This window comes from Bos indicus x Bos taurus, chromosome 4, assembly GCF_003369695.1.
Source record: "Bos indicus x Bos taurus breed Angus x Brahman F1 hybrid chromosome 4, Bos_hybrid_MaternalHap_v2.0, whole genome shotgun sequence".
NCBI lineage: Eukaryota > Metazoa > Chordata > Mammalia > Artiodactyla > Bovidae > Bos > Bos indicus x Bos taurus.
Window position 1 is genome coordinate 5,844,368 of NC_040079.1, and position 21,496 is coordinate 5,865,863.

The following is a 21,496-nucleotide window of genomic DNA, read 5'->3' on the forward strand; positions in this document are numbered from 1 at the left end:
TCCTTGCAGTCCAAGGGACTCTCAACAGCCTTCTCCAACACCACAGTTCAAAAGCATCAATTCTTTGGCGCTCAGCTTTCTTTATGGTCCAACTCTCATATCCATACATGACTACTGGAAAAACCATAGCTTTGACTAGATGGACCTTTGTCGGCAAAGTAATGTCTCTGCTTTTAATAAGCTGTCTTGGTTGGTCATAGCTTTCCTTCCAAGGAGCAAGCATACATTAATTTCATGGCTGCTGTCACACCTCAGTTAAAGCTAAATCAATACGATGAAATCTCACAGCGGTAGTTTATAAGTTAAAGGACAGCTAGCAGCGGCTCACAGTCTCCGCCATCTGAAAGTAGTGCTGTTAGGGGATTAGTACAGCTCCTCACCGGAGGTTGGAAAATTCTCCTTAGGCGTTGTGCCGCATCACCAAGCGTTGCATGGTGGGTAACTTGTCCAGCAGACTATGAATCAGTTCTCAGCACACATTAGTAACGCAGATCTTATTTTGTGAGTACCTCATTTTAGAAATCTTTATTAATATGCTGCTTATTTGCTTATTAGATTTAACTTTAGCTCGTAAGCAGCTGTTCGTCTTGCTGGCGGCAGTTTCAGGGTTTGAGGTTGGAAATTGGAGGAATTTCTCTAGTGATAGGAAAAGGGAGGGAAAGAGGAGAGCCCAAGGACAGGGTCGCAGGGGCCGGCCGCCTTTCCCTTCTACACCGGGAGGTCGTGTCGAGTGTCTTGTCTTTCCAGGCTATGGAACCCACAGTGCCTCTCGTTGCACTTCCCTTTTTTCTGTAGTAACAAGAAGAGGCAGTGTTCCTGCGGCAGATGGAAGGTCTTCAGTTTCATTTCACTGCTGTGTGTAGGAGGATTTACATCCTCTTCCTAGGCAATGAAATGCTAAAACGCTTATTAATATCTTGTTTCTTCTCTGTCTCTCCCCTCACTGGCCACTACGTCCCCTGTTGCTTGGTTGAATCTCATATGTCTTTCTGACCAGGCCTCGCAGTGCCCCCAGCGCTCAGACCTTTGCTCTCTGGTGACCCTGTCTCTCCCCTCAACTCAGCTGTTTTCTTTAGCTGCCCCTGTTGCCCCTTGGATATTTCCTGGGCTTCCACACTGAACATAACTAAACCCAGCCACACCGCCCCCCAACCCCCACCGCAGCTCCTCCAGGCCTTGCCTCTGCTGATACCTGGTGACTCGGGCCTCGAGTCGCTCAGGCCACAAGCTCAGGAGTCATCCTGATCTGCAGTCTCTCAACCTGCCTCCAGTCTGTGAGAAAACCCTCTGGCTCCCCCTGTGCACTACATCCAGAATCTGCCGTTTCTCAGCCCTCCAGTTCAGGCCCCCATCCTTCCCAGATCATGATAGTCTAGATGGCGTCTCCCTGTGTCCCTCATCCATTTTCGTCCATCTCATTACTCATGGCATAGCCAGAGTGATCTTTTCTTTAAATACAGATTGCACCAGGTTACTGACTACGTCCTAGTGTGTTCATTACTTTGCCCCTCTCCCCACCCCCTACCCTCACTGTTCTCGCAGTCTCAGTGGCTTAGTCTTTCTCACTTTTCCTTGACTTTCTTACTTTTTAACTTGCAGTTTCAGCTCTGCCTGGATGCTTTTCATAGAGAAGCTAATTGACTGTGTGTGTCTGTCTCTCTATCTGCTTATCCTCCCTTTCCTGGGGTGTCAGCTCACTGAGGTCAGAGACTGCAGTATCTTGAACACCTGGAATAGTGCTGGCGGTGATCACCGGTCCCCAGGAAAGAGTTCCTGAGCAATGAATGTTCTGTCTCGGTGATCTTGAGCTTCTTGCTCACCAGCATCCCTGACAGAGCTTCCATGGAGTCTCAGATGTGCTTCTGGTCTCACGTGACTGAGTGTGATGGGGAGGGGGCAGGTCTTCACACAGCACACCACGACTGCCCCCGGCTCACAGGGATCAGGAGCACAGTCAGTCCGCTGTGCACCCCAAATTCAGGGTTACAGCGTAGGGGAGGAGTTCAGTTCAGTCGCTCAGTCGTGTCTGATTCTTTGCGACCCCATGAGTTGCAGCACGCCAGGCCTCCCTGTCCATCACCAAGTCCCGGAGTTCACTCAGACTCACGTCCATCGAGTCGGTGATGCCATCCAGCCATCTCATCCTCTGTCGTCCCCTTCTCCTCCTGCCCCCAATCCCTCCCAGCATCAGAGTCTTTTCCAGTGAGTCAACTCTTCGAATGAGGTGGCCAAAGTACTGGAGTTTCAGCTCCAGCATCATTCCTTCCAAAGAACACCCAGGACTGATCTCCTTTAGGATGGGGGAAGAGTACAGTAGCATTTTTTTCTTAGAAGTGATGAAAGCAGTTTATCTTGGGTACTCCCTCTCTTGATATATTCTGATTCAGTTTTCATCCAGTGTGATGATTTCACTGAAGTGATGGTTTTCAGAAAGAGCACAGGAATGATAGTGTGGCAGCCGGCTTGGGTGGTCTGCTCTGCGATTCTCGCTTCCCTGATTCTAGCCCCACCCTAGTCGAGTCAGAAAGACTTGGTGCTAGGATGAGTCTCTTCGACTATCGCTTGTCTTGGGGGCGAGCCTTTCTCTCCCAGGCGAATTCATCCTTGACGTAAGATCTCTCCTCCTCTTCACAGCTTTCTCTCAGGATTTTTATCAGTCACTTTTTGCTTTCTCTTTCGTCTGTGGCAGAAGTGGGTCCTTTCTCAGTGGTGCAAGGGGTGGATTCTGTTGGCCACTCCAGTCAGGTAGGGGGCCAGCCAGGAGACTGAGGACTCAGGCTGAGTCAAGATGCTGGGCCTGGGGTGTGCAGAAGAAATCTGTTCCATTTATTTACCAGGGCTCAGATGGTTATTTACCAGGGGTTCATAGCCTATTACTATTAATAGTTCTTTCCTCTTTCATCTCTATTTGTTTGCTCTCTTTCTCCTTAGAATTATGAACTTTCCCTAAGTGATTTGAGTCTGATTCCCACCCACCCCCCTGATAGGGAAAAGCAGTTGTGACAAATTGCTTCCAGCCTTAAGCCAAGTCAGAGTGGTGACTTCACAAAGAACATCTATTCTGTGCCGTTCTATTTCTCGATAAAATTGTTTAATTTTTTATGCACTGGAAGTTCTTAGCACTTCAGTTAATATTAGCTCTTTGTGTTCTGACACCAGACTTGCTATAAATTAATGAAAAGTTGTGTGCTTTGGATCCATTCTAGACCTCAGACTTTATATGTTGCACTTTTTCACAAGAGGGCTGTCCACAGAGTATTCAAACTGCTTTGTATAAGATATGAAGTATTGTCTGCTCTCAGTTTCTCTGAAAACAGTTCGAGGTTTGCCTGACGTTGGTTTTCGTAAGTTGTCACTGCTTAGTTAAATAATGGAAGAAGGGAAGAGTCTATTAACTTGGACAGTCTTTTTGTTTTCTGGGATCGTTTTATGAGATTATTAAGGACTCTGCTTAATTGGTTGTCATTATTCAAGCTTTCAGTGATCGAAAGTTCGTTTTTTTCCAGCTAACAAATACTTTAATTCCTTTTTCACTGTAGCTTTCACAAAATTGATCACAGTAAATGGACAGGAGTATCATCTTCAACTTGTGGACACAGCTGGGCAGGTAAGTGTCAGAATCCGTACAGCATGTCTGGCATCCTGGCCCTGCTACTGATTCGTAAGCACAAGGACGATGCCAAGAGAGCCCCTGTGATTTTGTGTGTTTAGACATCAGTAGGCTGTCTGCTTTGTCTTTTCAAAGAGACTTAACGGAAGTTTTTTCAAATAATTAGCTTGTTTTTCTACTTCAGAATTTGTTTTGAATATATTCATGATGACATTGTAAAGGTTTATATTTATTACAGGATAGTTTTCTATTTTCTAAACATTGATTCCATATCAGAGGATCACATCAGTGCTTTTCCTCCCTTTGAAATACATCTCCTTCTACATTAAGAACAAAAGTAGATCTTTTCCAGGGGAAAAGGCATGGGAAAGGTATAGGGCAGAAACAAGCCGGTTGTCTGGATTTATTATATGATTACAAGATTAAAGAGTGTCAGTTTTCCTTGCTAGACAGTAATTGCCAAAGGTAAGGAACCCCTCCCCCCAAAAGATATTCACAGGTTAATGTGACAGTGAAGGTGGCGAGTGGTCGCTGGCACCAGTGGTGAAGAATCCACCTGCCAGTGCAGGAGACATAAGAGATGGGAGTTGGATCCCTGGGTCAGGAAAATCCCCTGGGGAGGGTATGGCAGCCCACTCCAGTATTCTTGCCTGGAGAATCCCACGGGCAGAGGATTCTGGCGGGCTACAGTCCATGGGGTCTCGAAGAGTTGGGCATAACTGAAGCAGCTTAGCATGCATGCAAAGGATAAAAGAAGAGAACTTCAAAGGAACAGAGAGAACCCTTTGACAGCTCATCTTCCCCATTACATATCACCCAGTCCTACTTTGATTAAAAACTGCTTTGTTCAGCTGAATTTATGACCTGCCTTGAGGCTGGGACCTGTAAAGACGCTGGCATGCCACCTTGTGTCTTAGAATCAACAGAGGATCAGACTGGCAGGCAGGTGAGAGTCAGGTAGACTGTCTGCCATGTTAAATGGAGGCTTTTTTTCTGGAACCTGGGAAAACGGATAGACCTAGAAGGATGCGGCCTGCCTTCTGGGTTTGGAATGATTCCCTCTGCTTCATATTTTGAAGTGAAAGAAGAAGGAAAGTGTAAACCGCACCCCCCACCACCACCACCCCCCGCCCCCCCCCCCCCCCCCCAGTGAAGCAAGAGAATAGCTGTATTGAGTCATTTTGGCATCCTGGAGTTTCCTTTCTGGAAGCTTCAGATACAGCAAATGTGTGTGTCCCAGAGCTGTAACACCCAGCTCGTTCACTCAACGTCCGTGACCTCATGGGGTTTTCTTAGAGAGAGCCATTCTAGGCTTTCAGTCAATGCAGTCCCTGCCCATTGCAGAGTGGGAGCCTACTGGAACAAGAGAAACAACAGAAATCTTCACCAGCGACCGGCCTCATAGATGACTGATTACGTGGCTTAGAAACCAGTGTAGAAGAGCCCCTGGGGTAGGGCCTTATTCTGAGTGTGTTCTATGAGGTTTTGTTTTGCTCTGAAGTATAAACGTACACTTTGCCATTAACTGTTTTAATGATGGAGTGATACAAAGAATGACCCCGAGAGGGCCAGAGCTCTCAGGGACTGTGTCTGGTGTGAGTGTGATAGGAGTGTGGGCTAAGTCCTGAGCCCTGCTGTCTCGCTCCTTTGGATTTTGTTACCACTGGCTCAAAATATTTAGAGAATCTCTGCACAGATTATACCCAGATGAGGTGCTTTGAATAATTTGTTCTCATTGCAGCTAATAGTTCCTAAAGGCTGTATTCACACTTGGGAGACCGTTAAAGGCTGTGCTGTGTTTATGTACCACTCAGGATGGGACAGCCAGGGCAGTATTTCTTGTGTCACGGTCCCACCCTCTTTCTGTAGAAATTGGATGGCATGGCACTTACATTTACTGCTCCAAGAGCTCTTTTTAAATTGGACTCCTGTGGGCTGGGTCTGGGGTTAAGACTGTGGTAGCAAGGAAGAATGATTAAAGGGCAGTTTCCGTAAAAGCAGTCTGTAATACATTTGTTCACTCAGGCATTTGAGGAGTAAAATTATATGTAATCAATTACTGTATAGCAGTATTCAGAAAACGAAGATCATGGCATCTGGTCCCATCACTTCATGGGAAATAGATGGGGAAACAGTGGAAACAGTGTCAGACTTTATTTTGGGGGGCTCCAAAATCACTGCAAATGGTGATCGCAGCCATAAATAAAAGATGCTTACTCCTTGGAAGGAAAGTTATGACCAACCTAGATAGCATATTGAAAAGCAGAGACATGACTTTGCCAACAAAGGTCCTTCCAGTCAAGGCTATGGTTTTTTCCAGTGGTCATGTATGGATGTGAGAGTTGGACTGTGAAGAAAGCTGAGCGCCGAAGAATTGATGCTTTTGAACTGTGGTGTTGGAGAAGACTCTTGAGAGTCCCTTGGACTGCAAGAAGATCCAACCAGTCCATCCTAAAGGAGATCAGTCCTGGGTGTTCTTTGGAAGGACTGATGCTAAAGCTGAAACTCCAGTACTTTGGCCACCTCATGTGAAGAGTTGACTCGTTGGAAAAGACCCTGATGCTGGGAGGGATTGGGGGCAGGAGGAGAAGGGGACGACAGAGGATGAGATGGCTGGATGGCATCAGCGACTCTATGGACATGAGTTTCAGTAAACTCCGGGAGCTGGTGATGGACAGGGAGGCCTGGCGTGCTGCGATTTATGGGGTCGCAAAGAGTCGGACACGACTGAAGGACTGAACTGGACTGAATTAAATATTTGATAGCAAGTACTGTTTATTTAGTAGTTTATTTATTTTATGCAGCTGATTTAATTGCCCAGCTAGGGATCGTGATGAACATAGTAAATACAAGTTGGTTATTTTTAGTTTGCATGAAATATTTTGTTTTGGTCTAGTTTAAGTAAGCTCATGACAAGTGAGTTAGAGACAGTCAATTTTAATGTCAAATTCCCGCGCGCCGCCCCCCCCGCCCCCCGCTTTTTTGTTGTCTTTTAAGGTCATCTAGAAATACATGTACATGTTAATAGAAATGAAATAACGCAAAAAGGTAAATAGTCAAATCTTTCTACTATAGCTGTCTTAGCTTTCCTCTGCCAGCAGTAACCCATTGTAAGTTTTTAGTAAATGCTTCCAAGCTCTTTTATACATGAACATGCAAATATATTTCAAGTTTTTTCTTTTATTTTCTACACAAAAAGTAATGTGTTTCTGTGTCTCCATCTTGGAGACTATTTTGACTATGTACAGACAGCCCGCCCTGCCTGCCCCGCCAGGACTGTATACTAGCCCATTGTTTGGATATATCCTTTGTTGTTTAGTCAGTAAGTCATGTCCGACTCTGCGACCCGTGGCCTGTAGCCCACCAGACTCCCTGCCCGTGGGATTTCCCAGGCGAAGAATGCTGGGGTGGGTTGTCATTTCCTTCCCCAGGGGATCTTCCTGACCCAGGGACTGAATCCACATCTGCACTGGCAGGCAGGGTTTTTGCCACCGAGCTGCCTCAGAAGCCCAGGATGCGTCACCACGTGACTGGTGGTCAGCCCTTAGGTTGTTTCCGGTCCGGCCGCCAGCAGTGCTGCAGTCAGTACCTTGTATTGCTTTAGAAAGCTGGTTATGTCTGGCACGTATAGAAGAAGACTTCCTGGGTCGGGGGCTCCTGGACCCACAGGGTCACCTGCTTGGCAGCAGGCAGCTGGACTGCCTGTTTCCCTGGAGCCTCACCATCACGATGTGTAACCAATTTTTTTTATATTTGCCAGTCTGCTGGGTGAAAAATAGTATCCCAGTGTCATTTTAATTGTCTTTCTTATTAAGGAATTTGATCTTATTTTCCTGTGTTTGAGGACATTTTTATTTCCGTTTTGTAAATTATCTTGTCTGTTCACATCCCTCACCCTTGTCTTTTGGCAGGATGGTCTTTGCTTGCTGATTATAAAAATCCCTTAATATGTGAAGAAAATTAGCATTTAGTATATGAGCTGCACTTTGAGGTTTTGTTTTCAGTCTTCCTTTTGTTTGAAAGACTTTGAGCCGTGAAGAACTTCTTCATTTTCATATAGTTGAGTTGATTAATCCCTTTTGAGCCAAGACCGTTGTTTGTTTGTTTTTAATTCTCCCGTCCACCGTGTGCACAGTCAGTTTTCATCTGCAAGCCTTTGACTCCTCTGGAGTACGCCCTTGCTAAGGTGTGAGGTAGAGATCCAGGGTAGTCGTTTACCCCCAGGTGGCTCTGCATTTGTTCGCCGTACGTTTAGCTGAAGGTTACCTTTCATCCGTACGGATTTGAAATGCCAGTGTTATATGCCTGCTTCCTGGATCTGTTTGGGGCTTTGCAGACTTCCCAGTCTGCTCCATTCATGAGTAATCCTGCTCTGTTTCAATCTCTAGCTCTATGGTTTCCATCCACCTGCTATGCCGTTGCTGTTCTTTCTCAGGAAGTACACTTTTCATCAGGAGTATGTTACATTCGTGTATAATTTAGGATTAATTAATAGGTATCCTTACGAGTCTGCATATTCTTGCTGAAGTCTGTGGCACACTCTTCAGCTGATTTAAGTCTTTTTATCTTTTAGGACTATCTTAAGATTTTCTTCAGCTGGACCATATATTACACTTCTATTTTCTTAGGTTTTATTCCTAGGAATTTTGTCTTCTTTGGTCACTGTTAAAGCTGAGGGTCTTTTTCCTCCATTTTACTTTCTTACTACTTTTTTCACACTGTGCCTCTTGAAAATGATGAAATTTTTAACTTTGAGTCTACTGTCACTGAACTCTCTACTAAAAGCATTTGAAATTTTGTTTTAATCTGGGTAGAAAGATCTGTCATTCCATTAATAATTTGATTTTCAACATCACTAAAGTGAATTAAACTTAATCATAACTGTACTAATAATTAATGGTTTTACTTTGCATATGTAGTAAGCTCTGTGATGTTGAAATGCTATTATCTGATTAATATCAGAGCATTGGTAGTTCTCTTTTTTTAAAAACACATTAGCATGGGGTAGTGATTCAGGGTCATTGTCATAACCACACTGGACTTGCACAGTTAACAGAGACAGTTACTTGATGTGAGGACGGCTTGGTGTGATTTTCCTACAGTAGAGCTTGGGATGGGATGGCATAGTAGCAGCTGTATTTCAGCTGAAGCAGGAAATGTTTGTACCAGACAGTGGCGCTCTTGAATCCTGCATTCACGTTAGCCACTTTCGTGCGCTTTAAATAATTATGTACACAAAGCGCCAGGGTTCTTCATAAAGCTTTACAAAACTGGTCCTAATGGGCAGTGGTGTAAGGTGTGCCTTTAATTCCTAAAGTTGCTCAATAAACAGCTCATTCGATCCTAAAAAGCCTGAGTTATGCTGACTTGAGTCTGGTGTTTCTTCAGTCAGCCTGAAGCAGCCCACTAATGACCATGGACTGGGCTCAGGCCATTGTGACTCACGTGAGGGAAATAGGTGAAAACACACATTGATGGATAAACTAGAGCACACGTGAATTTTCTGCAAGGCCTAAGGGACTCTGGGTTTTAATGTCCATAAGAAATGTGGTGGTGCTTTTCCTTGACACAGGATCACGTAGCCAGTCTTTTCATTCCTTCTGTCTCTCACAAACTGCAAGACGTTAGCCATCCCTAGAAAGTCTTAGACTAGCCTGAGCCATTTACCAGTATTGGCTTAAAGCATATTACTGCCCCCAAACCAGCCTTAAATCTTGGGTGTATAAAAGCTATATCTCTAAAATAATCTGCTTTCTGCTTGCTTTGATCTCTTTGACCGTGTGATGGTCCAGATTGCTTGTTACCCTGTATAAAGACTTCGTTGTTGTTTAATTGCTTAGAGTGTCTGACTCTCTCATGACTCCATGGACAGTAGCCTGGCAGGCTCCTCCCAGGCAAGAACACTAGAGTGGGCAGCCATTTCCTCCTCCAGGGGGTCTTCCTGACCCAGGGATCCAACCCCGGTCTCCTGCATTGCAGGCAAACTCTTTACCACTGAGCCACCAGGGAAGCCCCATGTGAAGACTTTATTCAAATGTAATTATTTTTTCTTCCACAGGATGAATATTCCATCTTTCCTCAGACATACTCCATAGATATTAATGGCTATATTCTTGTGTATTCTGTTACATCAATCAAAAGGTAAGGCCTGCTTCTTCTTGCTTGAGTTTATTTGCCGTGCTTAGGTGACGTTAATCTTTCTGAGGGATTATGCTGGAATTGGCAGTAGTAACAATCAGACTTTAATGGTTTTTAGTGGTTGTCTGGTGGAGCAAACAGGTTGTTAAGGGAAAAAATTATCCCATTAGATATTCTTTTGCACCAGTGGAATAAAAAACCATGTCTTACCTCAGACTGCCCAGAATAGTGAATGAACATGATCTGAGCTTTCCTACTAATTAAAATGGGAAATACTTAATTGATTTATTTTTCTGTGTTTGTACCTTATTAGTGTAGAGCATGGGCTGATTGCTAAGGAACGTTCTACAAATGTTTTATTCAGAGATTAAATCAGCCCAGTTGTAAACGTTCCAATTTAAGTATCTTGCCTATTCCACCTTGAATATTCTCAGTAAGGGCTGCTGAGTGTTGAATACATAAACGTGAAAAAGAGTGCTAGGAAAAAATAAAGGAATTCCTTGTGTTCAGTTTACTTTATATTAAAAGGGTGAGTCTACTGTTACCAATATAAATATCAATAACAACCATTTTAGAATGTCACCACTAAAATGGGTGCCTGATTTCATGCTTTTTGTTTTATAGCTTTGAAGTGATCAAAGTTATCCATGGTAAATTGTTGGATATGGTGGGGAAAGTACAGTAAGTAGCAATAGTTTATCTCTTTTTTCAGATATACTAGTATCATCTGAACAATCAATTCAGGCACTGACTAAAAAAATTGGCTTTTTTTCCCCTTGTGTTAACAGGATACCTATTATGTTGGTCGGGAATAAGAAAGACCTACATATGGAAAGGTATGTAGCTTCTAAATACTGCTATATAAAGGGATGTAGTCACTGAGGTTCTGTTTTTAATTGTTCTTAAAGCCAGAATATTTTTAGCTGTAGCATTTCTGTTTTCAGAAGTGTGGCGATGACTGCATAACAGAGACAAAACTGCAGTAAAAAATTCTCACCCATCGTGGAAAATGTTTCCTCTTAAAAAGAGGGCACACACTGTAGAAAATTATCTTCAGATGCTTTTACCGTTTTGCACAAAGCAGACTAAAAAGACAGTGGTAGTGCTGGTTTAGTCCACACAGTTTTCTGAGCACCAGGCTGAGGACCCTGTTCCTGGGGAGCTCAGCATCTGGAGGAAGACCCAGCCCATGGGCAGCAGGGGGGCACTGTGGGCCCTTTCAGAATTGCCTGTCTAGGGGGGCTTACAGCCGAGCTGCTGAGAAAGGAGTCGACTATTTCGGAGGCCAGAGTCCTGGAGTTCTGTTCTCTGAACCATAGGGGATTTGCAGGAGCTGGGCAGCCCCGTCAGGCAGTGTCCGCCCTGCCCCAGCTCGGGGTGGCGGAGAGACTCTGCGTGTGCTCTGGATGAGACTGAGCCAACTGCCTCATCAGTTAGTTACACACACCTTACGTGGTAAAGAGCAAAGTACTTCGATTAAAATTTTCTGTTTCCATTAGGGTGATCAGTTATGAAGAAGGGAAAGCGTTAGCAGAGTCTTGGAACGCAGCGTTTTTGGAATCATCTGCTAAAGAAAATCAGGTACGTGGTTTTGAAAACTCACGCTGACCTGTATCCCCTCAGTCGTGGGCGTGTGTGTTGCTGAGTCAGCGTTTCCGTGCCGTCTCCATCACTCCTGTTCAGTCTTCCTCCTCCCACCATCTCAAGTACCCAGCTCTGGGTTGCTTTAGGAAGATAAAAGGCTGTTGATATTTTAATTCAGTCAGTGTTCTAAGTATGATGGGACCTAGAATATTTGTATGATAAATAGATATTAATTAGCGTGAAGGCAATACTTGCTTTGCGAACACGTAGTCTTATTTTTGTTTCATGCTGAAGGCTGGTACAGAACTAAGTCCAGGCGTGGAAGAGAAACAAGAATAATTTGAAGTCACTTTGGCAGTTTGGTTGTTGTGCCTCCCCCCTTTTTGTCTTGGGTAAAACTGAATGAGATGTATGTGTTGTTTTTAAACATAGAAACCAGTGAGAACCATTCCGCAAGCATGCTTCACCAGCGTCAGCCCTGCAAGTAGCTGCTCCTTTTCAGGCCTGTGTGAGGAGGGATGTCAGTTCTCTGTCAGCAGGCTTCCCGTGTCCTCTTTTTCCTCTTCCTTCCTTGAGACCCAGAGCGGCCCAGCTTGCCTCCCACCTCCACATTCTCACCAGTGTTTCTGTTCGCTGCAGATCAGATGATGTCACTCACCTAAAAACTGTCAGTGGGTTGCCCGTCTGTCGAACAAGCCTCAAAGTGCTCAGCGTGGTGATGAGTGCAGGGTGTGAATCACACTTTTCCAGTTTCTTCTTCCACCGCATCCTGCGCTTGGCAGGCCCACCAAACCCCTCCCTCTCCCCTCAACACCGTGGTGCTTGCAGATGCCTCCCCTGTGCGCTCACGGTTCTCTAACATGATTAGCTGCATACTTAAAGTCTTTTCAACACGTTATCTTGTCTGATCCTCAGGTAAAATGAATTGGCTTGCATTTTTGTGAGAAAACTACAGTTTGGGGGTTGGGAGAAGGACAGTGGGCTGTCCTTCCCCAGCTCCGCCCCCTCTCCCCACCAAGACCCCTGCCCTTGGAAACGCTTCTCAATTCCCACCTCCTCCTTGGCCCTCAGGAGTCCTCCAGCCAAAATTAGTTTCTTCTTGCTTATCCCCTTTGTTTCATCCTGAGATTCAAGGATAGTATCACTGAGCTTTCTGTTCTCCATAATTTGTACAGACAGTAGTTCTGTTTCTAGTGGGTGCCTGGTCAACCCAGGGATCCCCTGACAGGCAGATCTGTTTGTCCCCGTGTCAGCAGGTGAGGGAACTTAAATCTATGCAGTTGCCTCCTGGGCTGTAGATAGCAAGACATTTATCTCCAGTCGTTTAGTTTCTGAGTGCAGACCCTGGTGGCTCAGACGGTAGAGAATCTGCCTGCAATCCAGGATACCCAGGTTCAATCCCTGGGTTGGAAAGATCCCCTGGAGAAGGGAATGGCAACCTACTCCAGTATTCTTGCCTAGAGAATTCAGTGGACAGAGGAGCCTGGCGGACTATAGTCCTCCGAGTCAGACACAACTGAGCAACTAACACACACACACACACACACAGACACACACACACACAGTGAGAATTCAGATAATAAGAGCTGAGAGACACTGTGTTGTCTCTAACTGAATTAAACTAAACATTGGGTGTCTTATGTACCCTTCAGATCATCTAGTTGATCTGTCTCATTTTATAAGTGAGGCATTTAAGGTCCAAAAGGTGAATAACCTTTTATGATCACTCTGTACTTCAGATGGTGTAAAAACTTGGACTGAATTTTAAATTTAACCCAAATCTAGTCCTCTGTACCATGCTTTCTGATAGATGAGAAGACAAGGCCTGTGCCTGACCCAAAGTGTAGCAGAGATGATAGTATTCCTGAGGGAGAGATGGAGACTGTTCTGTATTTAAATGTCTCTGTGAACCTGGTGTAAAATGGATCTGGTCTAAAATGGCTGGTATAAAAGACATTTCCAGTCCGTTGGAGAGAGTCAAGTATGTTTTGGAAATGATTGTCTTAGGAGTGGTGATGGTGTTGGGATTAGGAAGAAACTACATCCTTATTCTTAGCAAATGCGAACCAGAGTATTTAGGGGCCAAGTTTCATAATGCCTGCTACTTAGTTTCAGAGGGAATAGATGGGTAGATGGATAGAGGGAGAGCAAGCAAATACAGCACAGACGTTAACATTTGGTGAACTCGGGAGCGGAGCCCAATGGTTGTTACACAGTTGACCCCATTTTTCTGTGTGCTTGAAAGTTTACATTATAAAGATGTGAAGGTGGTCAGAAAGTATAAACTACAGGCTATAAAATGAGTCTTGGGGATATGATATACAGCGTGGTGACTATGCAGTATATTTGCAAACGGCTAAGAAAAGAGTGGATCCTAAAAGTTCTCATCACAAGAAGAAACGAATGCTGACTGTGAACCAGACTTGGTGCAGTGGTCCTTTCCCAGTGCGTACTCGCGTCGAGTCGCTGCGTTGTACACGTGGAGCGTATGTTTGGTGACAGCTGTATCTCAGCTGAAACATGTTCCGGGGTGAGGAGTGCGGCTGAAACGCCCTACACTTTCTCTGGTCCGTTTACTGGCTTCCCTCTGCTTTGGTTCTCTTTGGAGAAAATCCCAGGATCCAGGAGCAGTTACTCTCTTCGACTTGACAGTCACGCAGGCGCCAGCAGCCGCTCCGCTCTCCTTGGGGCCCGTGGTCCCTGTGCTGTGTGTCGTGTGTGTGTGTTGCTCGGGACGTGTCTGGCGGTTCCTTTCTTACTCTTTCCAGCGGCCTCAAAGTGTAGACACTTCATGGACCTGCCTCCGTGTAATCAAGAGGAATTGCCTGGTAAACCTCAGGCTAGTTTATCTTTTGAGAGTGACCTAGGGTTGTGGTCACTGAGAGTGGCCTAGTTGGCTTAGGGTTTGTTGCTGAACTCCATTTTGGTCTGAGGATGCAGGCCTGTCCTGTCTGGTTTATGTTATACTTTAGTGTAGCTTGAGGTTCTTAATACAGTTCTGGATAGATTTACTCTTTGACCTTTCAGTTTCATTTAGAAGACAGTACTGCTTTTTTGGTATCTGGAGGAAAGATGGAATTGTGCTCAAGGCTTAAAGTTAAAATGAAAAAATTCCAACTGCTGTGATTCTTTAAAAGTTCTGATAAATTTAGCAGATGTATCTGATATCAGCCTAAACTCTAAAAGAAGATAAGGGTGCAGTATGGTGGCCTCAAACATCCCAGACAAGCTCGAGGGTCAGATGACCCCACTCGCCATCGCCTTGGTTGCTTGAGCATCTTTATCAGATCAGCAGACGCCTTATCAGACGTGAAGTAATCCGTTAAGGCAGAAAGATTCTTGCACCCCAGTTAGGTACATACAGTGATGGTATGTGTATCCTTGGAAAGCTGCAGTCCTCACAGTTGTATGGACACTTCTCAGCCCTCGGTCATGGCTCCTGGGACCTTGTCTCACCTTGTCATCGAATCTGCTCCCCATCAGGTGGGAGTAACCAAGTCCCTCTGACCTCTGTACATGAGAGGTGTAGGTGATTCTGGTCCACACAGGTACTCCGTACTGGGATGCTTACTACTCTTGGTCTGTGTGTAGGAAGAGAGAGATTCTAGTAAGAGACACCTTATCAGTAGTCACACGATTAGAGACCAGTCTGTGTAAATTGCTTGAATTTTTTATTGATAAATTTTCAAGTGTAGCTTGGTACTAACCAAAAATCCAGTATTTTAAAATAAACTGTCCTCAGTGTAATTGAGTCAGATTTGTTGATAACAAAATGCACAGTGGTTTTAAAAAAAATTTATCAAGTCAGTGCAAATACTGCACTTTGACTATTACTGAACTATGAGATGTGTTTGCAGTTTTGGCTTATTTTCTGTGGAGGCCTTCACAAACTGTATTCCAGCAGTCTGATGAAAGAGAGTGCACTTTGGCAGAGACAGACCACACAGGTAATCAAGAGTGCTAAGATTTATCTAGAAAGCCAGATTCCAGGCACACTGTACTCTCTTTGTAAGAGTTTGGCATGCATCTTTCCACACATTTTTCTGTGCATTTTTCTTAGGATGGAATAAATACCAACGTGCCTGCTTCGTCATGGCAAAGGAGGGGAATGGATAATTCGGAAAGAGGGATGCTTGCTGAAGCCAGTGGCCTCGGGTAGACAAGCGCGTTGGGCCGCAGGCTGGCTGGGGCTTGCCTAGGGCTGCCTCCGTTATTCCATCCTAGGAAAGCGCGAGCCAGAGTGGGTGAGCCCAGACTCAAGGGTGTGGTCACTGGCGGACGAAGTGTGCAGAGTTCGCTTATGGGTGCTGCTTCTGTGTAGAACGCAGTCGTCAGGCGAGGGTGAGAACAGGGCAGAGGTTCAGAGACCCCAGTGGACGGAGGAGGCGCGACCCCTTCATCCCGGCGGGTGACTAGACCTGGGAAGTGTGGGTGGGCGCTGGGACTCGGGGCCCTGGGGGCATGTCCCCCGGCTTCGTCCCGTGTGGGTGCAGGCGGGCAGATGGCAGAGCGGGGAGAGGAAGGACAGAGACTGCCCGGGGCCTGCGCCAGCCCGGGAGAGAGGGCAGGGAAGTGTGGTTGGATCAGGGAAACGGGCTGAGGGGTGCTGGCCAGCAGGGTACTGAGCAGAACTGCAAGTCAGGATGGGGGCTGGTGCCTGGTAATGACAGGATGTAGCTGCCACCCCACGAGGGTTTGAAAACGGGCGTTTCAGGATTGTCACGGTCACTGCCCCGAGGGACAGGGGCTCCTCCTCATGAAGGGCCAGGCCCTGGAGGCGCCGTCAGGAGAGAGAGGGGGACCTGGAGGCCGGAGGCTTGGGTGGAGGGTTGGGGGGACAGCCTCAGAGTCAGAGCCGAGGGGCTTAAGGAGGTGGGAGGGGAAAGGGTGTGAAGGGTGGGGTGCGGTATGAGGCAGGAGGAGCCCCTGCCCTGGTCCAGTCAGAACCCCAGGGGTGAGGGGGTGCAGAGACTGGGCCCCAAGGTCAGAGGGGAGCGGGCCGGAGCCCGGGGATGACGGCTCCTCCAGCTTCCTGTGGCGACAGATGAAAACGGGGGTCTCCAGGGGAGGTGGAAGCCCTGGTTCCTGCAGCGCTGGGGCACCTCCAGCCGGTGGCCTCCACGCCTGGCCTGCAAGCGCAGAACTGGGCAGTGGGCCTCCTCCTGTCCCGCCAGCAGAAACCACGTTCACCGTTGTGTTTCAGTCGCTGGGTCCTGTCTGACTGTCTGCAACACCATGTTGGTCATGGCTCCACTAAAACTAACGCCACTTGGTTTTCTCTGTGTTTTCAGACTGCTGTTGATGTTTTTAGAAGGATAATTTTGGAGGCAGAAAAAATCGATGGGGCCGCTTCACAAGGAAAGTCTTCCTGCTCGGTGATGTGATTCTCCTGCAGAACCGGGGATGCTGGGGCCCAGTCCCGCCTAGGGAAGCCAACTGCCCGTCATCCTTTACGATAAACTGCTTCGTTTCTCTTCTGTTAACCTGAAAGATTTCATTTGGGTCAGAGATTCTCCCTCACCCCCTCCTTTCAGATTATGTTCAACTCTGACTCTGTCCAAATGAGTTCACTTCCATTTTCAAATTTTGAGCAATCATATTTTCAATTTATATATTGTATTTCTTAATAATATTATGACCAAGAATTTTATCGCATTAATTTTTCAGTGTAGTTTGTTGTTTAAAATAATGTAATCATTCAAATGATACATATTGTTACACTACTATTAACTAGGCTTCAATATATCAGTGTTTATTTCATTGTGTTAAATGTATACTTGTAAATAAAATAGCTGCAAACCTTAAACTTTGTGCTCCTCAGTGTGGCTAGTAAAGAGGAAAGCTGTCCTCCTGAGGGCATCTCTCACAGCCTCCCAGGAGGCTCTGGGTTGGATTGCAAGGAGCCACTGGGGGCTGTGGCCACAGACAGAGGCAAGCAGTCCACCTGGCAGCCATGGGCAGTAGGGTAGAGTGCCCGCATTTGAGGGGGTCTCTAATTGACTGAAGTCGAGTGGCCTTGGGGGAGATCTGTGAGGGGAGTTGTTCCCCAGTGATGACTGTGTCCCCCATACCCGCCAAAGGCACCCTCTTGGGTAGAGTGTTTCTCGCAGGTGGGACTGTGGACTTCCTGAGGGCCTTCTGGGCTCCCTCTGGCTTGTCTCTTAGGTACTTGAAGGAGATGTAGGGAAACACTGTCCCTCTTACTTAGCTTGATGTCCCCAGCAGACAGGATCTTACTTAGGAAATAGACTAACCTGTCCCCATCCCAAACCTCCAGGAGTTTGAAGGACAGGAAGGATTGCCTGGTCAGTCTTCTGTGTTCACGAACCTCCCGCAGACCCAGACCACGTACCTCCTGCTCTGAAAGGAGCAGCTTGGAAGGACAGCCAGAGACTGAAATTGCCTGGTGTCCGTCACTCAACTCTAGCTTAGTTGACTGATACGTTAAATGCTGCCCTCTCCCAGGTAAAATTTCACAGGGCCATTTCTAACATTTAAGGAAATGTTACTGACTCTGTTGATCAAATATGATTTCACTTTGTAACTGACTCTTTAATGATAAAATTATGCTTTTAGAATATGCCGTTATTTTGGATCTTTGAAGTGTTTTTGCCTCATCATTCCAGGATGAAATTTGAGCCTTAGAAGAACTTCACCAAATATTTTTTATTTAAATAAAGATAGGTTTTAGCAATGTAGTATCATTACTTACTAACAGGGTTTATTCTTAGGTGTAATATTACGTGTCAGTACTCTGCTGAATGTGGAGAAAAAAGAAAAGTGAATGTTAGTCGCTCAGTCGTGTCCAACTCTTTGCAACCCTGTGGACAGTAGCCTAACCCAGCAGGCTCCTCTGTCCTTGGGATTCTCCAGACAAGAATACTGGAGTGGGTGGCCATTTCCTTCTCCAGGGGGTCTTCCCGACCCAGGGATGGAACCCATGTCTCCTGCATTGGCAAGGCGGGTTCTTTACCACTGCGCCTCCAGGGAAGCCCAGTGTATTCATCCTGGCAACTAAAGTGTGACTCACGGATCATCCTCTAGGCCTGGCTGTCCTGTTTGGAGGTTCCATGGCCGTGGCCCTCCACATGGTGCAGCTCAACTGTGCATTCAGATGCGTTCTGAGCACCGTTCCAAGTGCTAGGAACGCAACAGAACTCTGCACCCTGGAGAGCTTGAGTCTGACCTTGGCCCTTGGAGACCAGGGTCGGGCAGTCCTGCTCCCCATTGCGGTGAGCGTGGTGGCAGGACTCGGGACGAGCACGTGGCCAGGAGGCGGCCGGCAGTACCCGTTCTGGTTTGCTTCACGTTCACCCCGTGAGGACTTCCCTGGTGGCTCTGAAGGCAGAGTCTGCAGTGCCGGAGACCCGGGTTCAGTCCGTGGGTGGGGAAGATACCCTGGAGAAGGGGACGGCTACCCACTCCAGGATTCTTGCCTGGAGAATTCCATGGGGTCACAAAGAGTCAGACACGACTGGGTGACTTTCACTTTCACCCTGTTAAGCAGGTGCCAGGCTCTGTACAGACAAGGAAACTGCCTTAGAGGCGTTAGCAGCAGGCAGTAACCACATTGACTCTGGGCCCGTACAGCTGCCAGGCTCGACTTAAATGTTGTTACTTAATATTGTATGTCATCACTCCTGAGACCTAGCCTTACACTTTAACAGTTTTCACAATGGGACATATATGCTGTCCTAGGTTCACTGCAGTGTTGGAAGCGCAAATAACAAAATGAGGTGTATGTCCAAAACTATCTGCCGTTCACAGTGAATGCAAACTATGAATTCACGTGACGATTTCAAGTTAGTGTGATGGAATTTGACCAAAGTTAAATTGTCCATTCACTGCCCACCAGGTCATTAATGATGCTGCTCTTGCCAAAATTGCTCATCACCTCCTTGTCACCAAATCCAATGGGTTATTCCCTAGTTTCTCTCCTGCCCTTCTGGCAGCACTGCACACGGTTGGTGACCTCTTTGCAAGTCTCATTTCCACCCTCTGGTCTTCCAGCTCACCATCGCCACCTGAGTCTCCTTGGCTGTCTCCTCCATTAACCTCTCTGTGGGCCCTTTTTCCTTCTTAATTTCATCATCACACACAGCTCTTGATGCTGTTTCCTTCAGTTCAGTCACTCAGTCGTGTCAGACTCTGTGACCCCATGGACTGCAGCACGCCAGGCCTCCCTGTCCATCATCAACTCCCGAAGTTTACTCAAACTCGGGTCCGTTGAGTCGGTGATGCCATACAACCATCTCATCCTGTCATCCCCTTCTCCTGCCTTCAATCTTTCCCAGGATCAGGGTCTTTTTAAATGAGTCAGGTCTTCGCATCAGCTGGCCAGAGTATTGGAGTTTCAGCTTTAACATCAGTCCTTCAAATGAATATTCAGGACTAATTTCCTCGAGGACGGACTGGTTGGATTTCCTTGCTGTCCAAGGGACTCTCAAGAGTCTTCTCCAACACCACAGTTCAAAAGCGTCAGTTCTTCGGTGCTCAGCTTTCTTTATAGTCCGACTCTCATATACATACTGGAAAAACCATACCTTTGACTAGACGGACCTTTGTTGGCAAAGTAATGTCTCTGCGTTTAGTATGCTGTCTAGGTTGGTCATAACTTTGCTTGCAAGGAACAAGTGTCTTAATTTCATGGCTGCAGTCACCATCTGCAGTGATTTTGGAGCCCCCCCAAATTAAGTCTGTCACTGTTTCCTGAAGACCAGAATTTATTTCTCCCACCCGCACCTCTGTGGGCTCCAGGCTTGGCTAGATGTCTCATAGGCATGATCTCAAATTGATCATGCCGCAAATTGAATTATTTGATTTTCCCTATAAACATGGTCTTCCACTTACCCTGTTTCAGGAAAAGACACCACTAGATGCTGAAGCGAGGCTTTGGGAGCCGTCCTCAGCCAATCGTCAACAAACCCTAAAGGCACTGCCTTCGGAAATCTTACATTTTCCCCGCTTTTTCCATCTTCGCTGCATACTACCCTCTAATGGCACACCCTCCAAAGCATTTGTACTGCAGCCCAAGTCCACTTGTTTACACGTTCATGTTACTCCCTTTCTTAAAATCTTTTAATAATAAATGTGCCTATTCAGGGCCTCGGGCATCTCATTTTCCAACTTTTCTTGTGAAAAAAATTAAGAGCTTCCTTGCTTTCATTTGTTGACTCGGTAAAGAATCTGCCTGCAATGCAGGAGATCTGGGTTCGATCCCTGGGTTGGGAAGATCCCCTGAAGAAGGGAAAAGCTACCCACTCCAGTATTCTGGCCTGGAGAATTCCATGGGCTGTATAGTCCATGAGGTCTCAGAGTTGGACACGACTGAGCAACTTTCACTTTCACAGCATCAAATAAATTATCACTGATTGTTTTTGACAAACATTCCTAGGGAAAAGGGAATCAGGTCAAAGACAAGCCTAGCAGAGGGGGTTTTCCAGGGACTGCAGATGATGACATTCTGGGCTGAGAAATCACCAACCCCATCCTGACCCTGCAGCTGCTAAGGAGGTGCCTGGCAGTGTGGCAAGTGGCCGTGCCTCGAGCTCACTGTGCTGGGAATGGGCCGGTTTCCCTAAACAGCCCCAGACTGGTGCCAGCCTTTCATCTCCAGACCTATGAAAAAGCTGATCAGTTCAGTTCAGTCGCTCAGTCGTGTCCGACTCTTTGCGACCCCATGAATCGCAGCACGCCAGGCCTCCCTGTCTATCACCAACTCCCGGAGTTCACGCAAACTCATGTCCATTGAGTCGGTGATGCCATCCAGCCATCTCATCCTCTGTCGTCCCCTTCTCCTCCTGGCCCCCAATCCCTCCCACCATCAGAGTCTTTTCCAATGAGTCAACTCTTTGCATGCTGTGGCCAAAGTATTGGAGTTTCAGCTTTAGCATCAGTCCTTCCAAAGAATACCCAGGACTGATCTCCTTCAGAATGGACTGGTTGGATCTCCTTGCAGTCCAAGGGACTCTGAAGAGTCTTCTCCATCACCACAGTTCAAAAGCATCAATTCTTCGGCACTCAGCCTTCTTCACAGTCCAACTCTCACATCCATACACGACCACTGGAAAACCCACAGCCTTGACTAGACGGACCTTTGTTGGCAAAGTCATGTCTCTGCTTTTCAATATGCTATCTAGGTTGGTCATAACTTTCCTTCCGAGG

General features: G+C 46.5%; 1 protein-coding gene across 2 annotated transcripts in view; it reads left to right on the forward strand.

Moving 5' to 3' along the window:
• The window catches only part of RHEB (Ras homolog, mTORC1 binding), a 53,058-nt gene extending 35,920 nt beyond the window's left edge, over positions 1-17,138 (forward strand). For both annotated transcript variants that reach the window (XM_027538548.1, XM_027538549.1), the window contains exons 3-8: positions 3,540-3,607; positions 9,669-9,751; positions 10,373-10,429; positions 10,537-10,584; positions 11,248-11,329; positions 16,624-17,138. In XM_027538548.1, coding sequence (XP_027394349.1) covers positions 3,540-3,607; positions 9,669-9,751; positions 10,373-10,429; positions 10,537-10,584; positions 11,248-11,329; positions 16,624-16,716 — 431 coding nt within the window. In that variant the 3' untranslated portion in view covers positions 16,717-17,138. The remainder of the gene's footprint in view (positions 1-3,539; positions 3,608-9,668; positions 9,752-10,372; positions 10,430-10,536; positions 10,585-11,247; positions 11,330-16,623) is intronic.
• Positions 17,139-21,496: the final 4,358 nt, after the last annotated feature.